The sequence below is a fragment of the Chionomys nivalis genome, chromosome 7 (assembly GCF_950005125.1).
Source record: "Chionomys nivalis chromosome 7, mChiNiv1.1, whole genome shotgun sequence".
Lineage (NCBI taxonomy): Eukaryota > Metazoa > Chordata > Mammalia > Rodentia > Cricetidae > Chionomys > Chionomys nivalis.
In genome coordinates, this window is record NC_080092.1 from 83168310 (window position 1) to 83182245 (window position 13936).

At 49.7% G+C, this 13936-nt stretch overlaps 2 protein-coding genes across 5 annotated transcripts in view; both read right to left on the minus strand.

Annotated features, from left to right (window-relative positions):
• Nucleotides 1-4393, minus strand: part of Spata32 (spermatogenesis associated 32) — a 19707-nt gene extending 15314 nt beyond the window's left edge. For all 3 annotated transcript variants that reach the window (XR_009057347.1, XR_009057346.1, XM_057773301.1), the window contains exon 1: nt 4265-4393. Coding sequence is in view for 1 of the 3 variants with exons in the window: in XM_057773301.1 (XP_057629284.1) it covers nt 4265-4277 (13 nt within the window). In the remaining 2 variants the exon portion in view is untranslated. The remainder of the gene's footprint in view (nt 1-4264) is intronic.
• A 1417-nt stretch (nt 4394-5810) lies between these two features.
• Nucleotides 5811-13936, minus strand: part of Map3k14 (mitogen-activated protein kinase kinase kinase 14) — a 47423-nt gene continuing 39297 nt past the window's right edge. For both annotated transcript variants that reach the window (XM_057776697.1, XM_057776696.1), the window contains exons 10-16: nt 12822-12985; nt 12313-12463; nt 10777-11109; nt 10230-10336; nt 9771-9915; nt 7570-7670; nt 5811-7261 (exon numbers count right to left, since the gene is read on the minus strand). In XM_057776697.1, the coding sequence (XP_057632680.1) occupies nt 7097-7261; nt 7570-7670; nt 9771-9915; nt 10230-10336; nt 10777-11109; nt 12313-12463; nt 12822-12985 (1166 nt within the window). In that variant the 3' untranslated portion in view covers nt 5811-7096. The remainder of the gene's footprint in view (nt 7262-7569; nt 7671-9770; nt 9916-10229; nt 10337-10776; nt 11110-12312; nt 12464-12821; nt 12986-13936) is intronic.

Sequence of the window (13936 nt, forward strand, 5' to 3'; positions counted from 1 at the left end):
TTTGTGGTTCCAGGGATTGAACTCAGGCTGTCCGGCTTGGTGTCAAGCACCTTTACTCTTGATAAGGAACCTCTTTATCACTGTGAATGATCTCCTTTATCTCTGCTATTATTTGATTTGAAACCTGTTTTGATACTGATACAGCTTTCCGGCTTTCTTTTTGTAGTCTCACTTTCGTGCTACTGGGGATTAGCGTTAGCAGGAGCTATCACTCCATTGTGAAGCTTTGTATTTTTCTGTTTAAAGTGAACTTTAAGAGGGCAGCGTTTAGTTGAGTCTTGTTTTTTCTTCTCTTTTTCCTGATACTGCGGATTGAGTCCAGAGTGTGCATGCCAGCAAGCTCTCCCTCAATACAGCTGTGTACCTTGACCAAGTATCATGTTTTCTGTCTACTTAGGTAATCTTTGCTGTTTAGAAGTGACTTTGTGTGTGTGTGCATGCGTGTGCGTGTGTGTGTGTAGGGGGAGACTGAACCCGGATTAATACTCTTGTCCCTGCTAAGCACTTGCTTTAGAAGGGAGTTATGTGAGCCGGGCAGTGGTGCGCACGCCTTTAATCCCAGAAATTGGGAGGCAGAGGTAGGCGGGTCTTAGTGAGTTCGAGGCCAGCCTGATCTACAAGAGCTAGTTCCAAGGTAGCCAGGTTTCACAGAAAAATGCTGTCTCAAAAAACCAAAAATAAATAAATAAATAAAATAAAGATGGAAGCTATGTGACATCTGCCTTTTGTGTCTGAACGGATTGTTCTGTTATTTGTTTCCCATGTGTCACTCCGCTTTTTTAAATGTCCCCTTTAGATTATGTATCTGTATGATTCTATTGTATTTTCAAAGCTACGACTCTGTCTTGTTAGTTTGATTGCTTTAAGACAGACTATGCATCTTTAACTTGTCACAAGTCTACCTTCAAGTGGTAACAGGATAATATGCTAATATGTCAGTTAGAGAGAATCCTCAACAGTGTGATGCTGTTTCCTCCTCATGACTGGGTATTCGAAATGGAACTTAAAGACATGAGGAGATGAGAGAGGACTGGGATACTGCTCGGAGGTACAGCATCTGATGGGCACTTGGGAGACTCCATGTTTAATCCAGAGAGAGAGAAAGGAGAGAGAGAGAGAGAGAGAGAGAGAGAGAGAGAGAGAGAGAGAGAGAGAGAGAATATGAATATGAACTTGTAATGGTTAACTAAGCCCATGAACCATCAGAGAATTCTTTTTGCTTCTAGAGTGTGGTAGGCAGAAGACTAGAAATGCGATCTGATGGAATGCATGCAGAAACTAAGGAGGAAAATCAAAGATCACAAGAAAGGGCAGTTCAGGGGGCTGGCGAGACGGCTCAAAGGTTAAGAGCACTGGCTCTGAATTGAGCTGGAAATGAACTGTCCTGAGTTTAATTCCCAGCAACCACATGGTGGCTCAGAGCCATTTCATAATGAGGTCTGATGCCATGCAGGCATACGTGGAGACAGAAAGTTGCACACATAATAAATCTCTTTTTTAAAAGAGCATTTCAGAGATTTGAGGAATGAAGGAAGGGAGCCCAGGGTTGAAGGGTAAGGCATCAGAAGACGCTGAAATTCCCACAGATGTGCCTGGTTGCCACCCTTAAGTGACAATGGCCAGGCAGTAAAACCTGCAATTGGAGGGGTCCTAGTGAGCTTCTTAAATGGTTTCATTCTTGAATAGGGGCAACGTAGGGTTACCAAATATTTAACAAATCTGTCAATAAGCAGATGAAAAGGCAATCCCAGGACACCAAAGATAATCTGAGAAACATAAGAGTACTCAGAAGAGAAGCTGGTCATTTTCAGAGATTCAAGGACAACACTAAACATATCATATAAAAAAATAACAGGATGCTATGAAAAAGAATTGAAGGAGAAATCTTTCTGGGAAATAGCACTGGAAAACTATAGTATTTCCAGAAAGCGGACCCCAAATTCCAAGCTTTAGTGAGATAAGAGAATCAATACAGAGTCTGCTTTTTTTTCATCTGTGTGCATGCGTGTACATGCATGTGTGCGTGTGTCCTTCCTCTGGAGTCATCTATATTGCTGTTTGGGACAGGCTCTCTCACTGGCTATAAGGTCAGCCAGGATCCTCCTGTCTGCCTTCTCAGCATTGAGGTTATAGGCACTACTACCACGGCTGTTTTCCATGGGTTCTGGGGACTGAACCCAGATCCTCATGCTTGCAAGATACCGACAGCTATCTTCTCCACCCAGATCTGTTTATGAAATCTAGAAGGGAGGCCCAGAAAGAACAAAGAAGTTGGAGAAGAAAAAAGTTAAAAATTCCCCTTAATGAAGGGTCTCATTGACTTGGAAAAGTTTTATGAATATTGGGCAGATCCAGTCTTGGAACAATCCTTGTTGTGGCCGATGCTTACGTCAGGTACAACTGATTCACAAATTCATTTTCAATTGTGTGTGTGTGTGTGTATGTGTGTATGGGTGCTGTACATGTGGAAGCTGGAGGTTGGTGTGTGCATGTTTATGTGTGTGTGGGTATGTGTATGCATGTTTGCATGTGTGTAGGCATGTGTGTGTGCATGTTTGCATGCATGTGTGTATGCGTGTTTGTGTATCTGTGGGTGTTGTGTATGCATCTTTGCATGTGTTTATATGTGTCTGTGTGTATATGCATGTTTGCATGTATGTGTGTGCGTGCATGTGTGTATGTGTTTGCGCATGTCTGTGTGTGTATGCATGTTTGCGAATGTGTGGGTATTGTGCTTGTGGAAGCTGGAGTTGGTGTGTGCATGTTTATGTGTGTGTGGGTGCTGGGCATGCGGAAGCTGGAGGCTGACTTTAGGAGTCATCCTCGGTGCTCTCCCACCTTGTTCATGGAGGCAGGGTCTCTCTGTGAAACTCAGAGCTCACAGATGTGATTAGTTGGCCAGCTTTGCTCTGGACATCTCCTGTCTCCACCTTTGGAGGCTGGGATTACAGGCTGGACCTCTCACCCACTTGGCATTTATGTGGGTTCCAGGTATCTGAACCCTGTCCTTACACTTGCACAGTGGATGTTTTAACCACCATGCTAGCTTCCTGTCCCACAAATACATCATCATGCTAGCTCTTTGTCCCACAGATAGACCACCATGATAGCTTCCTGTCCCACAAATACATTATTATTATTGTTGTTGTTGTTGTTTTGAGACAGGGTTTCTCTGTGTAGCCTTGGCTATCCTGAAACTTACTCTGTAGACCAGGCCCAGGCTGGCCTTGAACTCACAGAGAACTTCTTTCCTGTCTGTCTTCCTGAGTGTTGGGATTAAAGGCATGCACCATCACCTCCAGGCTCACAAACTTTTAAAGGGAAACCCCAGCAATTTATAAGAGGAAGAAACTCATACAGGCAGCAGAGGCACTAATAATGGTTGGTTTTAAAATTCGGATTCGTTTTTTTACCTAGAATTTTTGTTGTTGTTGAGAAAAGTTAAAATGCTAGGCCTGGCCTGTAGCTGCTCTGAGACATGCCTGGGGACCACTGACTGTTTTGTTTTTTTTTTTTTTTAATCAGCGAATAAATTCTCCAGTGTGCTTGAGTCAGGTGTATTTATTTCTTTGATAAAGCTGATAAGGAAGGGCTGAAACTCAGCTGTTGGCCACTGTATTAGGGACTTAGGATAGAGGTGGACAGGCATTGTCTCTACGCCACGGTGCTTTCAAGCTTGTGACCATGTTTTTCCTGAAAGAGACCTTAAATCTCACAGTCTTTAAAACAGCACGCACCCACACCCGCACTCGTCAGAGCTCTCGGCTTCCCACTGCGATGACGTAAGACCTCAACAATTCTTGAGAGGTTTTCTAGACCTCACTGCTCTTCCGGTAGCTCCAGGCCCACCGTTCAGAGCACGTGGTTCCCGCTGACTCCCCTCCCGCCCCAGACCCTCTGCAAGTGGCGGCATTACTCGCTTTGGGTCTCCGGTCCTCCACAGTGTCTCATGCAAGGTGGATTCGGCGACCGCCTTTGCAAAGGTCTTAAATTCCCAACCCTTAGCTTTGCCAAATATGTGCATTTGTACCCGCGAATGTGATCCCGTTGAACAAAATTCATTAAGACCCCGGACCGATCCAGCCCCCATTTTTTCTGCACAGCGCGGGCCTGAAGCAGTAATCAAAGGCACCCAGAGGGGCTTGGCTGGGGTCAGCTTTCCTTTCCCCTCCCCAGGCCAACTCTGCGGCATCACTGTTTCCCCTTCTCCGCCTCCACCCCCGCCATTTCTGGCGCCGCCCACCACTCGGCCGCCTGTTCCCACCTGTCACCCCCATGCTGACGGAGGCTCTGTCCGGGAGGCGGGCCGCTGCCCCTCCGCCTCCAGTGCGCTCTTTGGTTAGCCAGGTGGAGAGGCGCTGGAGATGCTGGGGGCGCTGGCGCCTGTGATGCTGCGGCTTCTGTGACGTTTGGCCAGGGATCTGACAGGCAGGAAACTTGAAGATTCATGCCAAGGATGTGGGTGGGAGCAGCCGAGGATCTTTAAGGGTTTGGAGGTGGAACAGCCAGGGCACCGAGAATCAGACCTAGGGCAGCTGGCCACTCTGAAGTAGACCAGGTATGTGGACGGCACTCCTGGGTAAGGACAAGGCTTGGAACCTCAGCGGGCCACAAAACCCCTGTATTTTTGAGGGTCTGGGATTCCTCCAAGGACAGCCGAATCTCTCTCTAAACTGTACATGTGTGCCGCACACACATCCATGCGCTGCTTACCAGGGTGATCTTACAATTTTTTTTAAAAATATTTATTTATTTATTATGTATACAATATTCTGTCTATATGTATGTCTGCAGGTCAGAAGAGGGCACCAGACCTCCTTACAGATGGTTGTGAGCCACCATGTGGTTGCTGGGAATTGAACTGGGGACCTTTGGAAGAGCAAGCAGTGCTCTTAACCGCTGAGCCATCTCTCCAGCCCCTGATCTTACAATTTTTTACCATTACATTTATTATTTGTGTGTGTGAACACTTGCATGCCACGGCCAGTATGTGGAGGTCAGAGGACAACTTTTGGGAATTGGTTGCCACCTTCCACCATGCAATTCCCGGGGATCAAATTCAGATCCTCAGCTTTGCTCTTAAGCCCGTTTACCCGGAATCACTTCAGCTAGCTTGAATTTTCCCCCCTAAACTAGACCCAGTAACAAAGCTTTACTTAATCCCAGCACTGGGGAGGTGGAAGTGGGGGGGGGATATCTCTGTGAGTTTGAGGTCAGCCTGATCCACATAGTGAGTTCCAGGACGGTCAGGGCTACACAGTGAGACCCTGTCTCAGATCTATTAAGAAAACTGTTTTCATCTTGAGACAAAGTCCAATGTGGCCCAGGCTAGCCTCCAATTCTCCATGTAGCCCAAGGCTGGATTACAGGTGTACACGGGCATAGTCATCTCTTTCTAGGGACCGGAGTCAGATCAGACACTGCTCCATGACTGAGGATCTCACGCTGGGAAACTCATCACCATCCCATGCCAATGTTTTAACTGATACAGAGCAAGTCCTCTGGCTGTCAGGCCTCAGGGACAGGAGACTGTGGGTGGTAGTGCTGGGGCATGCAAGCCCCTCCCCTCTGGTGCTGGTGGGGAGTTTTTTAGAGGCTTCCTCCGCTCCACCCAGGAGTTTGGCTAGCTACAAGAGATAGGGCAGCCCAGGGAGTGGTAGGTGGAACAGCCCCCTCAAGGGCTGATGCCAGTCGTTGCCTCCAACAATGGGGAGACTTGAAGGAATGTACCCCAACAGCTGTTAGGGTTGTGGAGTACTGCAAGCAGACAGGCACAAGAGACACCACAGCCTACAAACAATCATCACCCCAAATTTTATTGCTTTACAGAACTCAGGCACACCCCAAATGCAGCGCCATGGCTGCGGTTCTTTAGGGCTGTGGCCAGGAGTAGCCTTGCGAATTGCTGGACAGGATCTATCTTGGCTGGCTGGGGGTGGAGGGGATGAGCTTCTCCAGAGGGGGGGGTCTCTGTGCCCCTCCCCACAATGATTCACAGTTAATTTAATGCTACATGAGTCCAACCCTGACCAGGAAAAGCCTGGCTAGGGCAATGGGGCTGGGATGCTCATCTTAAATCTGAAGGAGGCTTGAGGCAGTCAAGCCTGTGTGGATGAAGGGGCAAGACAGTCCCTTCCCCATCCCCTGGCCTGCTTGTGCCCATGCAGAACCAATGCTCTGCTGGAAGGCAGCCAGAAAAGTGCTTTGAGGTCATCAGAGTGCAAAGTGCTGCTGACAGTGTCTTGTCACCATGAAGCTGGCGTGCCAGGTATTGTCTATGTGCCTTGGCGGATGGCAAGTCCTGCATCTGTGGCTTTCTTTAGCATCTGTCATTTGAAGACCATTCCTGTTAGGTCTCATGTCATCCTTCAGTTCCACAGATGAGGGTCTAGGTGCCAGCTAGCCAAAGGGCAGGCCTCAGTGAGGCCTGATGCTCCGAGGACGAGTGGTGTCCAGCAGCCACAAACCTGAGGCCTGAGACTTGCTTCTCTTTGATACCTTCTATGGTCCTTGGTTGAACAAGCTCAACCCAGGACCTGGACTACAATAACCCAAAGGTGTGGTGCATTCTACCAAGGTGCTAGCATCCTTCCTGCCTGCTCTGTCTCACACTAGTCAATGGCCAGGGAGGCCAGACAAGGGCTCGAAAGCTCCACGAGCCCCTGGGCAGGCACACCTGAGGCCTTGCCCTACATGAGGCAGGCGGGAACCCAGATCTATCTTCCTAGGTACTTGTTCTTCTTGATCAGGCTAGAAGCTGCACCCCAACTGGTGGCAGGTGCTGACTGATCCACGAGGGTCTCGTTTGGAGCATCACAGAGAGCACTGGCTCTCTTCCTGGGGGATGAGACCCGTCTTCCTCCTTGTCTCCTCATGAGTGAAGGGTTTCTCCTGCCAGAGGCCAGCAGCACTCAGGAGGCAAATCCTGGGAGGCGCTTTACCTGCTCCAGTGGCTGCTGCAAGCCCTGGTCTCACTGCTAACCCAGGGGCTGGCAGATCTCCCTGAGCAGACTCAGCCAGCATCTCAGAGCACTGAGTATTGAGATTCAAAGGAAGCCTGCCGTGGGCAGAATGGAGCTGGTGGTGGAAGACAGGACTACGGCTGGTTCTCCAGCTGGCCGTGCTTGACCCTCCAGCTCCAGGTGAAGCTGCCATCAAGGGCCAGGGTGCACCGCAGGTCTATGCCTGAGTCGGGCACCTCCATGTCACAGCGAACAGGCTGCCCATCTTTGGTCACCAAGCTGAAGGCTGTGGCTGGGATCTGTGGGGAGCAAAGCAGTGGCGGTGAGAACCCAGCTGGAGGGTAAAATGGATGGTCCCCAAACATGCTCGGGCACCTGCAGCCAAACGGTGGCCCGGAGAGCCTTGCCTGTCCTTCACTCTGGAGGACTTGAAGAGTCCTTCCTAGCCCAACTGTAGGTTCAGAGACCCTCAACAGCCCCCCTCAACAGCCCCGGGACCCCGGGGACAGCTAAGGCATGGACCCCTATCTTCCAGGGTGCCATTTCTATTTTTTTGAAAGGCTTCCTCCTGGAGAACTCCGTCCCTAAGTGTGACTTGTGTCCGTACCTGGCTGCTGATGCCAGTCGCAATGTCTCCCACCTTGACCCGATGGAATTCTCGGATGTGCAGGTGTTCGCCATCGAGAGTCTGTATTTGAACCTTGACGCCTAGAAGGCAAGGCTGACAGTGAGGGCAGAGCAGTGGCTGGTCACCCAGGGAGCAGGGGCCCGGGACGGGCAGGGGCAACCTCTGTGGAGTCACGCTGCGTTCACAGAGTGGAGCAGTCCGGCTGGGTTGAAGCCGCAGAGAGGAAATTCAGGTTAAGGGGCCCTAATAATACTTCCCGGCCAGCAACGCCTGGAGTTTGGCCTGCACCTTGCTAAGAGCTGAGGTCAGCTTCCAGGGGTAAGTAATGCTCTCCAAAGGATGGACAGCAAAAAGGCACGGAAGACAATGCCCTCCCCTTGACTAAGTTATTGGTTTATCACCATGTCTGTCTGTCTGTCTTTTTACTCTTCATAATTCCTTCATTTAGCCCCCCCTCCCCTTTGTTTAGTTTTTCAAGATAGGGTTTCTCTATGTAGCTTTGGCTATCCTGGAACTCACTCTGTAGATCAGGCTGGCCTTGAACTTACAGAGATCCGCCTGCCTCTGCCTGGGGTTAAGGCATGTGCCACCACTGCCCAGCTATCTTCTTCCTCCTCCTTTTTTGTTTTTTTTTTTTAAAGTTCAGTCAACTGAGGCAGATGTGGTGACATGTGGCCATTTTAAAGTCTTCTACAAACCCAAATAGCACAGACTAACTTCCTCTTTTAGTGTAACACATGCAGGGTGGGGGTCTGCTCAGTGGTGGAGCACTTGGCCAGCACGCACAAAGGCCCTGGGTTCAATCCTCAGCCACAGCAAAACCCACGAGGGGTTAATGTTAATCTTCCTAAAAGTGGCATTAACTGAACCTCTCGGCAAAGCCCTCTATTTGATGAGGGGTGGCAAGTGACTTTGTCATTTCAAAGTCCTTTTCAGTTAATATACTCCTGACTACTCCACATTTTTCTGTGAAAATGGATAAATAATATAATGAATTGTGTGCAATTGTAGTTTCCTAGAATCCATTTTAAACCCTCTCAGGAAAGGGGTACAGATGAGTTTTAAGACCCCAATCCCTGCTGCTTCTCTGGCAGAGTGTCAAGGACGTCAGACAGCCACCCTACCACTGAGCATCCTCTAAGCCCCTGTGAGTCCCTTCTGAGAACTTTGGGCACAATTAAATAGTTTTTATGTTTATTTATTTTTCTTCTTTATTTGAGACAGTTTCTTTGTGTAACAGCCCTGGCTGTCCTTCCTGGACCTCACTTTGTAGACCAGGCTGGCCTTGAATCCTGCCTGCCTCTGCCTTCTGAGTGCTGGGATTAAAGGTGTGCGCTACCACACCTGGCAGATATTTTTTAACTAACATGCCAATTCCAGAAAATTCAAGACTCAACAGAGTTGTTTTTTTTTTCTTCTAAAAAAAAAAAAAAAAAGGAGAGAAATCTAGATCTGTAACAGACAAATTAGGCTACCCATCTTGACTCAGTGAACGTTTTATTTAAGTACTACCACCCCTAAAGCTTACACTCTGCCATCTCTGATGAATCTTGAGCATTAGCTCCTTTGAGTCATACCATCCCAATTTTAGTCCAGACAGGAAGCGGGCTCATCATGCTTCCATTCTCAACGCTCTTAAATTAGACGACAGGCAACGTAAAGTGTCTCCGAGCTAAAGTGCCTTTGCCATGGCTATGGGGCCTGATGTGAGTCAGAGGGACCCTGAGGAGGGCTGGTACCTATGAACTGACAAGGTGCACCTCTAACACAGCTGTGCAACCAAGCTTGAAAAGGGGCATTTGTGTCTTCTCATTGTCTAACTTCTTCAGATCTCAGGAGATGACCCCTCACTGCTGACTTCCCGATCAAATGCTCCTGGGTATGCTGCTTCCTCCCCACCCAGCTTCTGGTCATTTTCCTCCCCATATTGCCAGCCTCCTGCAGCTCTACTGGTAGCCAGAGGGGGTACAATTGTTCTCCACTCCTTGTCTGGAAAGCCTTGTGAGTAGGCAGGGCTTTCGGTCTAAACCCAACTTTCCAGGCAAAGATGTAAGGTTCTGGGCGGCACACACCTTCCTCCCTGACCCCTCTGTGATGGGGAGAGGCCAGTGAGCTCTCTATCCACCCCTCCCTAGTCTCTGGCAGGAGTGGGCTGGCAAGAGGGGATAAGCAGACCATACCATTGAAGTAGCTTGGGGTGTCCGTGGGCCGCCCCCGGGCCAGCACCATGTTGCAGCTGGAACTTCTTGCCTCTGCCTGACTGCTCCACGAATGCACGCCAGAACTTAGGGTGTCACGTGAGCTCTGAGAGGCCTTTGATGGGTTCTGAACACAAGAAGAGCAGGAACACACTCAGTCCTGCACTCAGGAAACTGTCTCTGCCCTTGGTCGGGACAAGAGGACCTGGGCCTCTCTTAGGTCAGGACCTGCCTGTCCTAGGCTAGATGGGGAAGGTGCATTTCTGTGTGGTACCAAAGCTGCCCTCCCCACTTTCCTCTTACGTAAAGCCTTTCCTGACTCCTAGGTGTGCTGAAGGCATACTGTCTCAGTCTGGGGAGCAAGGGTCCCTCCAAGAAAGGAGGGGTGACGTCACCGCCCGCCCCGCCCACGAGCCCAAGCCCAGCTGCTGAGCAGTTCACCTTTTCACTGTCTTCCGACAGCGAGCGGCTGTCGATGCTGAGGCAAGAGAGAATCTGTTCCTGTTCCTCCAGGGAGAAGGGCTGCGACAGGCTGTTGAGAAACAGTTCTGCAGGGGGAAAGAGGAAGATGGCTTTTGAAGGGGGAGAAGTCGCTAGGTTCCCAGGGTTCCTCCTGCACAACCTGCAGGAGCTGGCCTGCCAGGAGTGGGGTGGAAGAAAGGCGAGGCTGGGAACAACAACAACAAAAATCCTGGGTATGTGTGTTCCTGCGTGAACACACCCGTGCACAGCCACAGCCAAGTGTCATTACCCATCTCCAACTGTTGTGTGTGTGTGTGTGCGTGTGTGATCCCGCGTGAGCACACCCATGCATAGCCACAGCCAAGTGCCATTATCCATCTCCAGCTGTTGTGCATGTGTGTTCCCACGCGAGCACACCCGTGCACAGCCACAGCCAAGTGTTATTACCCATCTCCAGCTGTTGTGTGTGTGCGTGTGTGTTCCCGCGCGAGCACACCTGTGCACAGCCACAGTCAAGTGTTATTACCCATCTCCAGCTGTTGCAGCTCCAGCTCTGGGACTGTTGCTCTCCGGTCTGGGAAGCTGGGGCCCTTGGCAGGGGCTGGGTCCAGGGAGGATAGAGGCAAGGGTTCCCATGTGCCAGACTCCTCCTTGCTGAGGTTCAGGGCTGGAGTTCTGCTCTGTTCTGGTGGTTCTGGAGGCAGAGGAGGCCGAGGCTCAGAGGCCCCGTCTGTGCTGGCCTTGGCTGGTGGGCTCTCCCTCGGTGGGGTGTGTAGGGTCTGGTGACAGGTGGCTTGGTCTGGAGGTGGAGGTCTTGGTTCCTTATATTCCCCTTTCCAAGGGCTTTTCAGACCTCCCACTGTAAGAGAGAAGGCATCCGAGGTGAGCGGGAAACGTGCAGGGATGCAGACACCAGCCTGGGCAAGGATGGACCATCAATGAAAAACAATTAAACTATGTGTGTATGTATGTATGTATGTGTTGGTTATGTGAGTGCAGTGCCCACAAAAGGCCAGAAGAGGGCATCAGTTGCAGTCACAGGTGGTACTGGGAACTGAACTCAGGTCTTCTGGAAGAGCAGTATGTACACTTAACTGTGGAGCCATCTCTCCAGTCCCACTATTTATTCCTTCAGCTACTGCTGGTTTCCTTCCCATCTGCTGGACTACATTCTATTATGCTCCATACTTGACCTCCCTCCTCCCTATTTGAGACAGGGCCTTCCTCAGTAGCCCAGGCTGTGCTGGGAATAAAGGTGTTACCGTCACATTTAGCAGTCCCTTTTTATTTATTTTTATTTGTGTGTATGATTTTTAAAAAAAAAAAAAAAAAAAAAAAACGACGTCTCACTTTATATCTCAGGTCTCAAAGTCCAGCAATCCTCTTTGCCTCTGCCTCCTAGCTGCTGGGATTCCTGGCATGAGTCATCACTCCTAGTTTAAAATGTGTGTTGCTTTCGTTATTGATTTTTAACTTGCAATAGTGCTCTTGTGTGCCAGGCCTCCTCTTATGGGTTCTCCTCTTCCCTTAGCACTCACTGCCTGCAGCTTTCAGAGCTTTCCTGATACTCTGTGAGTACTGAGTGGGTGTAAGTGCTGGGCAATGTTCCATTCCCCATTCACCCGCCTCTCCGCTCTCCCGCGAGGGACTCTTAATCACATTCAACTCCCTCTAATATCAGGGCTGCAGCGCACCAGGAGCGGAGGGGTTGGTCCCAGGTGTACGAAGGTCTGCCTGAGTGCTAACAGGTTCCCTCCAGCATGGCTGTAGCCTCCTGTCTATGCCCTCCAGTGACCAGGAGTCTGGCTGCCCCACAGTCCCCCAGCACTCGGTGCTAGCAACCTTCTGGTCCTTTATAGTTGAGTGACTATGGGTATGGTTTTAATTTGCACTCTGAGTCCATGTCACAGGCCAGCCTCCTCCATCTCTCAAGTCTGGCATCGGCCCTAACTACTGCCTCAATCTTCCCAGCACTGGAGGGAAGATGGAAAACTGAGGCTCCCAGCTCTGACCTTCCCTCTGCTCGTGGGTTGCTGTCAGCTCAGGCCAACAAGGCTCTTACCTTGCTGTAATGCCTGGCCCACCTTCCCCCGAAGCTCCACGGCAGACGCTCGGTCGACAGGTTCTTTCTTCAGCCCCTCTTGGATGGCCTGGGCTGTGAGGGGTGCACAGGAAGGCGGAATCTCCCTCAGAGGTGGAGGCTCGCTGGCAATCTAGAGACCAAAACACAACATCAAGACCTGTTTCCCTATTCTGGCTAACAGCCTTGTTTGTTACTCTCCACAATTCTATGCTAGTCTGGGGATCTACTCCAAGAAGGGAGAGGGCTGAGGCACAGTTAGTGGAGAGAGTCTCTCTAGAAAGGGAAATATGGATCCAAATAGGGCAGGACAGAGCCTGGCAACAAGACACCATGTCTCCCAGGCCTAATATAAAGGAGGCTGGTGAAGTAGCCCAGTGGACAGTAATGGCAGAAGACCCCTGCCATTACTCCCATCTGCCACAGAAGAACAAACCTCACAGGCCTGTGGCCTGGTCACCTCTCACAGATGCTCTGGGGCCATTACTGACCTTGAGACAGAGCGGGCCTCGGAAGTACTGAGTCCAGGGGTGGCGACCATTGAGCATGTGCAGCATCATGCAACAGCTGCTCCAGATGTCCACCTTGGCATCGCAGGGCTTCCCCATCACCACTTCTGGGGCCATGTGTGTCTCTGTACCAGGAATGTAGTCCCCTGAGAAAGCAGCGCCAGAGACAGAATCGTTATGTATGAATGCAGTGCCCACAATACTTAATTCCTGGGTCCCCAGGTGACGTACTTTACATTAAAAGTAATTACATTCTTATTGTGTGGACGTGTGCACACGCATACGAACCATGACATACCTGTGGAGGGCAGAGAATAACTCTGTGGAGTTGGTTCTCTTCATCCATCCTTACTTAGGCTCTGGGGACCAAACTCAGGTCACCAAACTTGCAGTACGTATCTTTTTTTTTTTTTTTTTTTTGGTTTTTTCGAGACAGGGTTTCTCTGTGGTTTTTTGGAGCCTGTCCTGGAACTAGCTCTTGTAGACCAGGCTGGTCTCGAACTCACAGAGATTCGCCTGCCTCTGCCTCCCAAGTGCTGGGATTAAAGGCATGCGCCACCACCGCCCGGCTGCAGTACGTATCTTTACCTGCTGAGCCAGCTCACTGGATCATGGTTTTGCTCTTTTGTTTGTTTGTTTTGAAGCACGGTGCCTCTATGTAGTCCTGGAACTTGCTATGTAGACCAGGCTGGCCTTGAACTCACAGAGATCCGCCTGCCTCTGCCTCCCAAGTGCTGGGATTAAAGCCCCACTATGCCTGGCTATTTTTTTTTTTTGAAACAAAATCTCAGTCTATAGCCCAGGCTAGTTTTGAACTCACAGGAATCCTTCTACTTCAGCCTCCCAAGTGTTAGGATTATAGGCATGAGCCACTTATGTTTACCTTGGCTGCATTGTTTCCATATAATTAATGGTTTAGGAATGCCACATCAATAACAGATACATAAAATAAATAAAAACACAAAATAAAACAAAGATGCTAAATAAACAAAACTCCAACCTGCTCCATATGAAACCCAGGAAATTCATATGCACAAAAATGATGTAATCATTTTTTCCTTCCAATTTTCTTTTCTTTTCTTTTTTTTTTTTTTTGG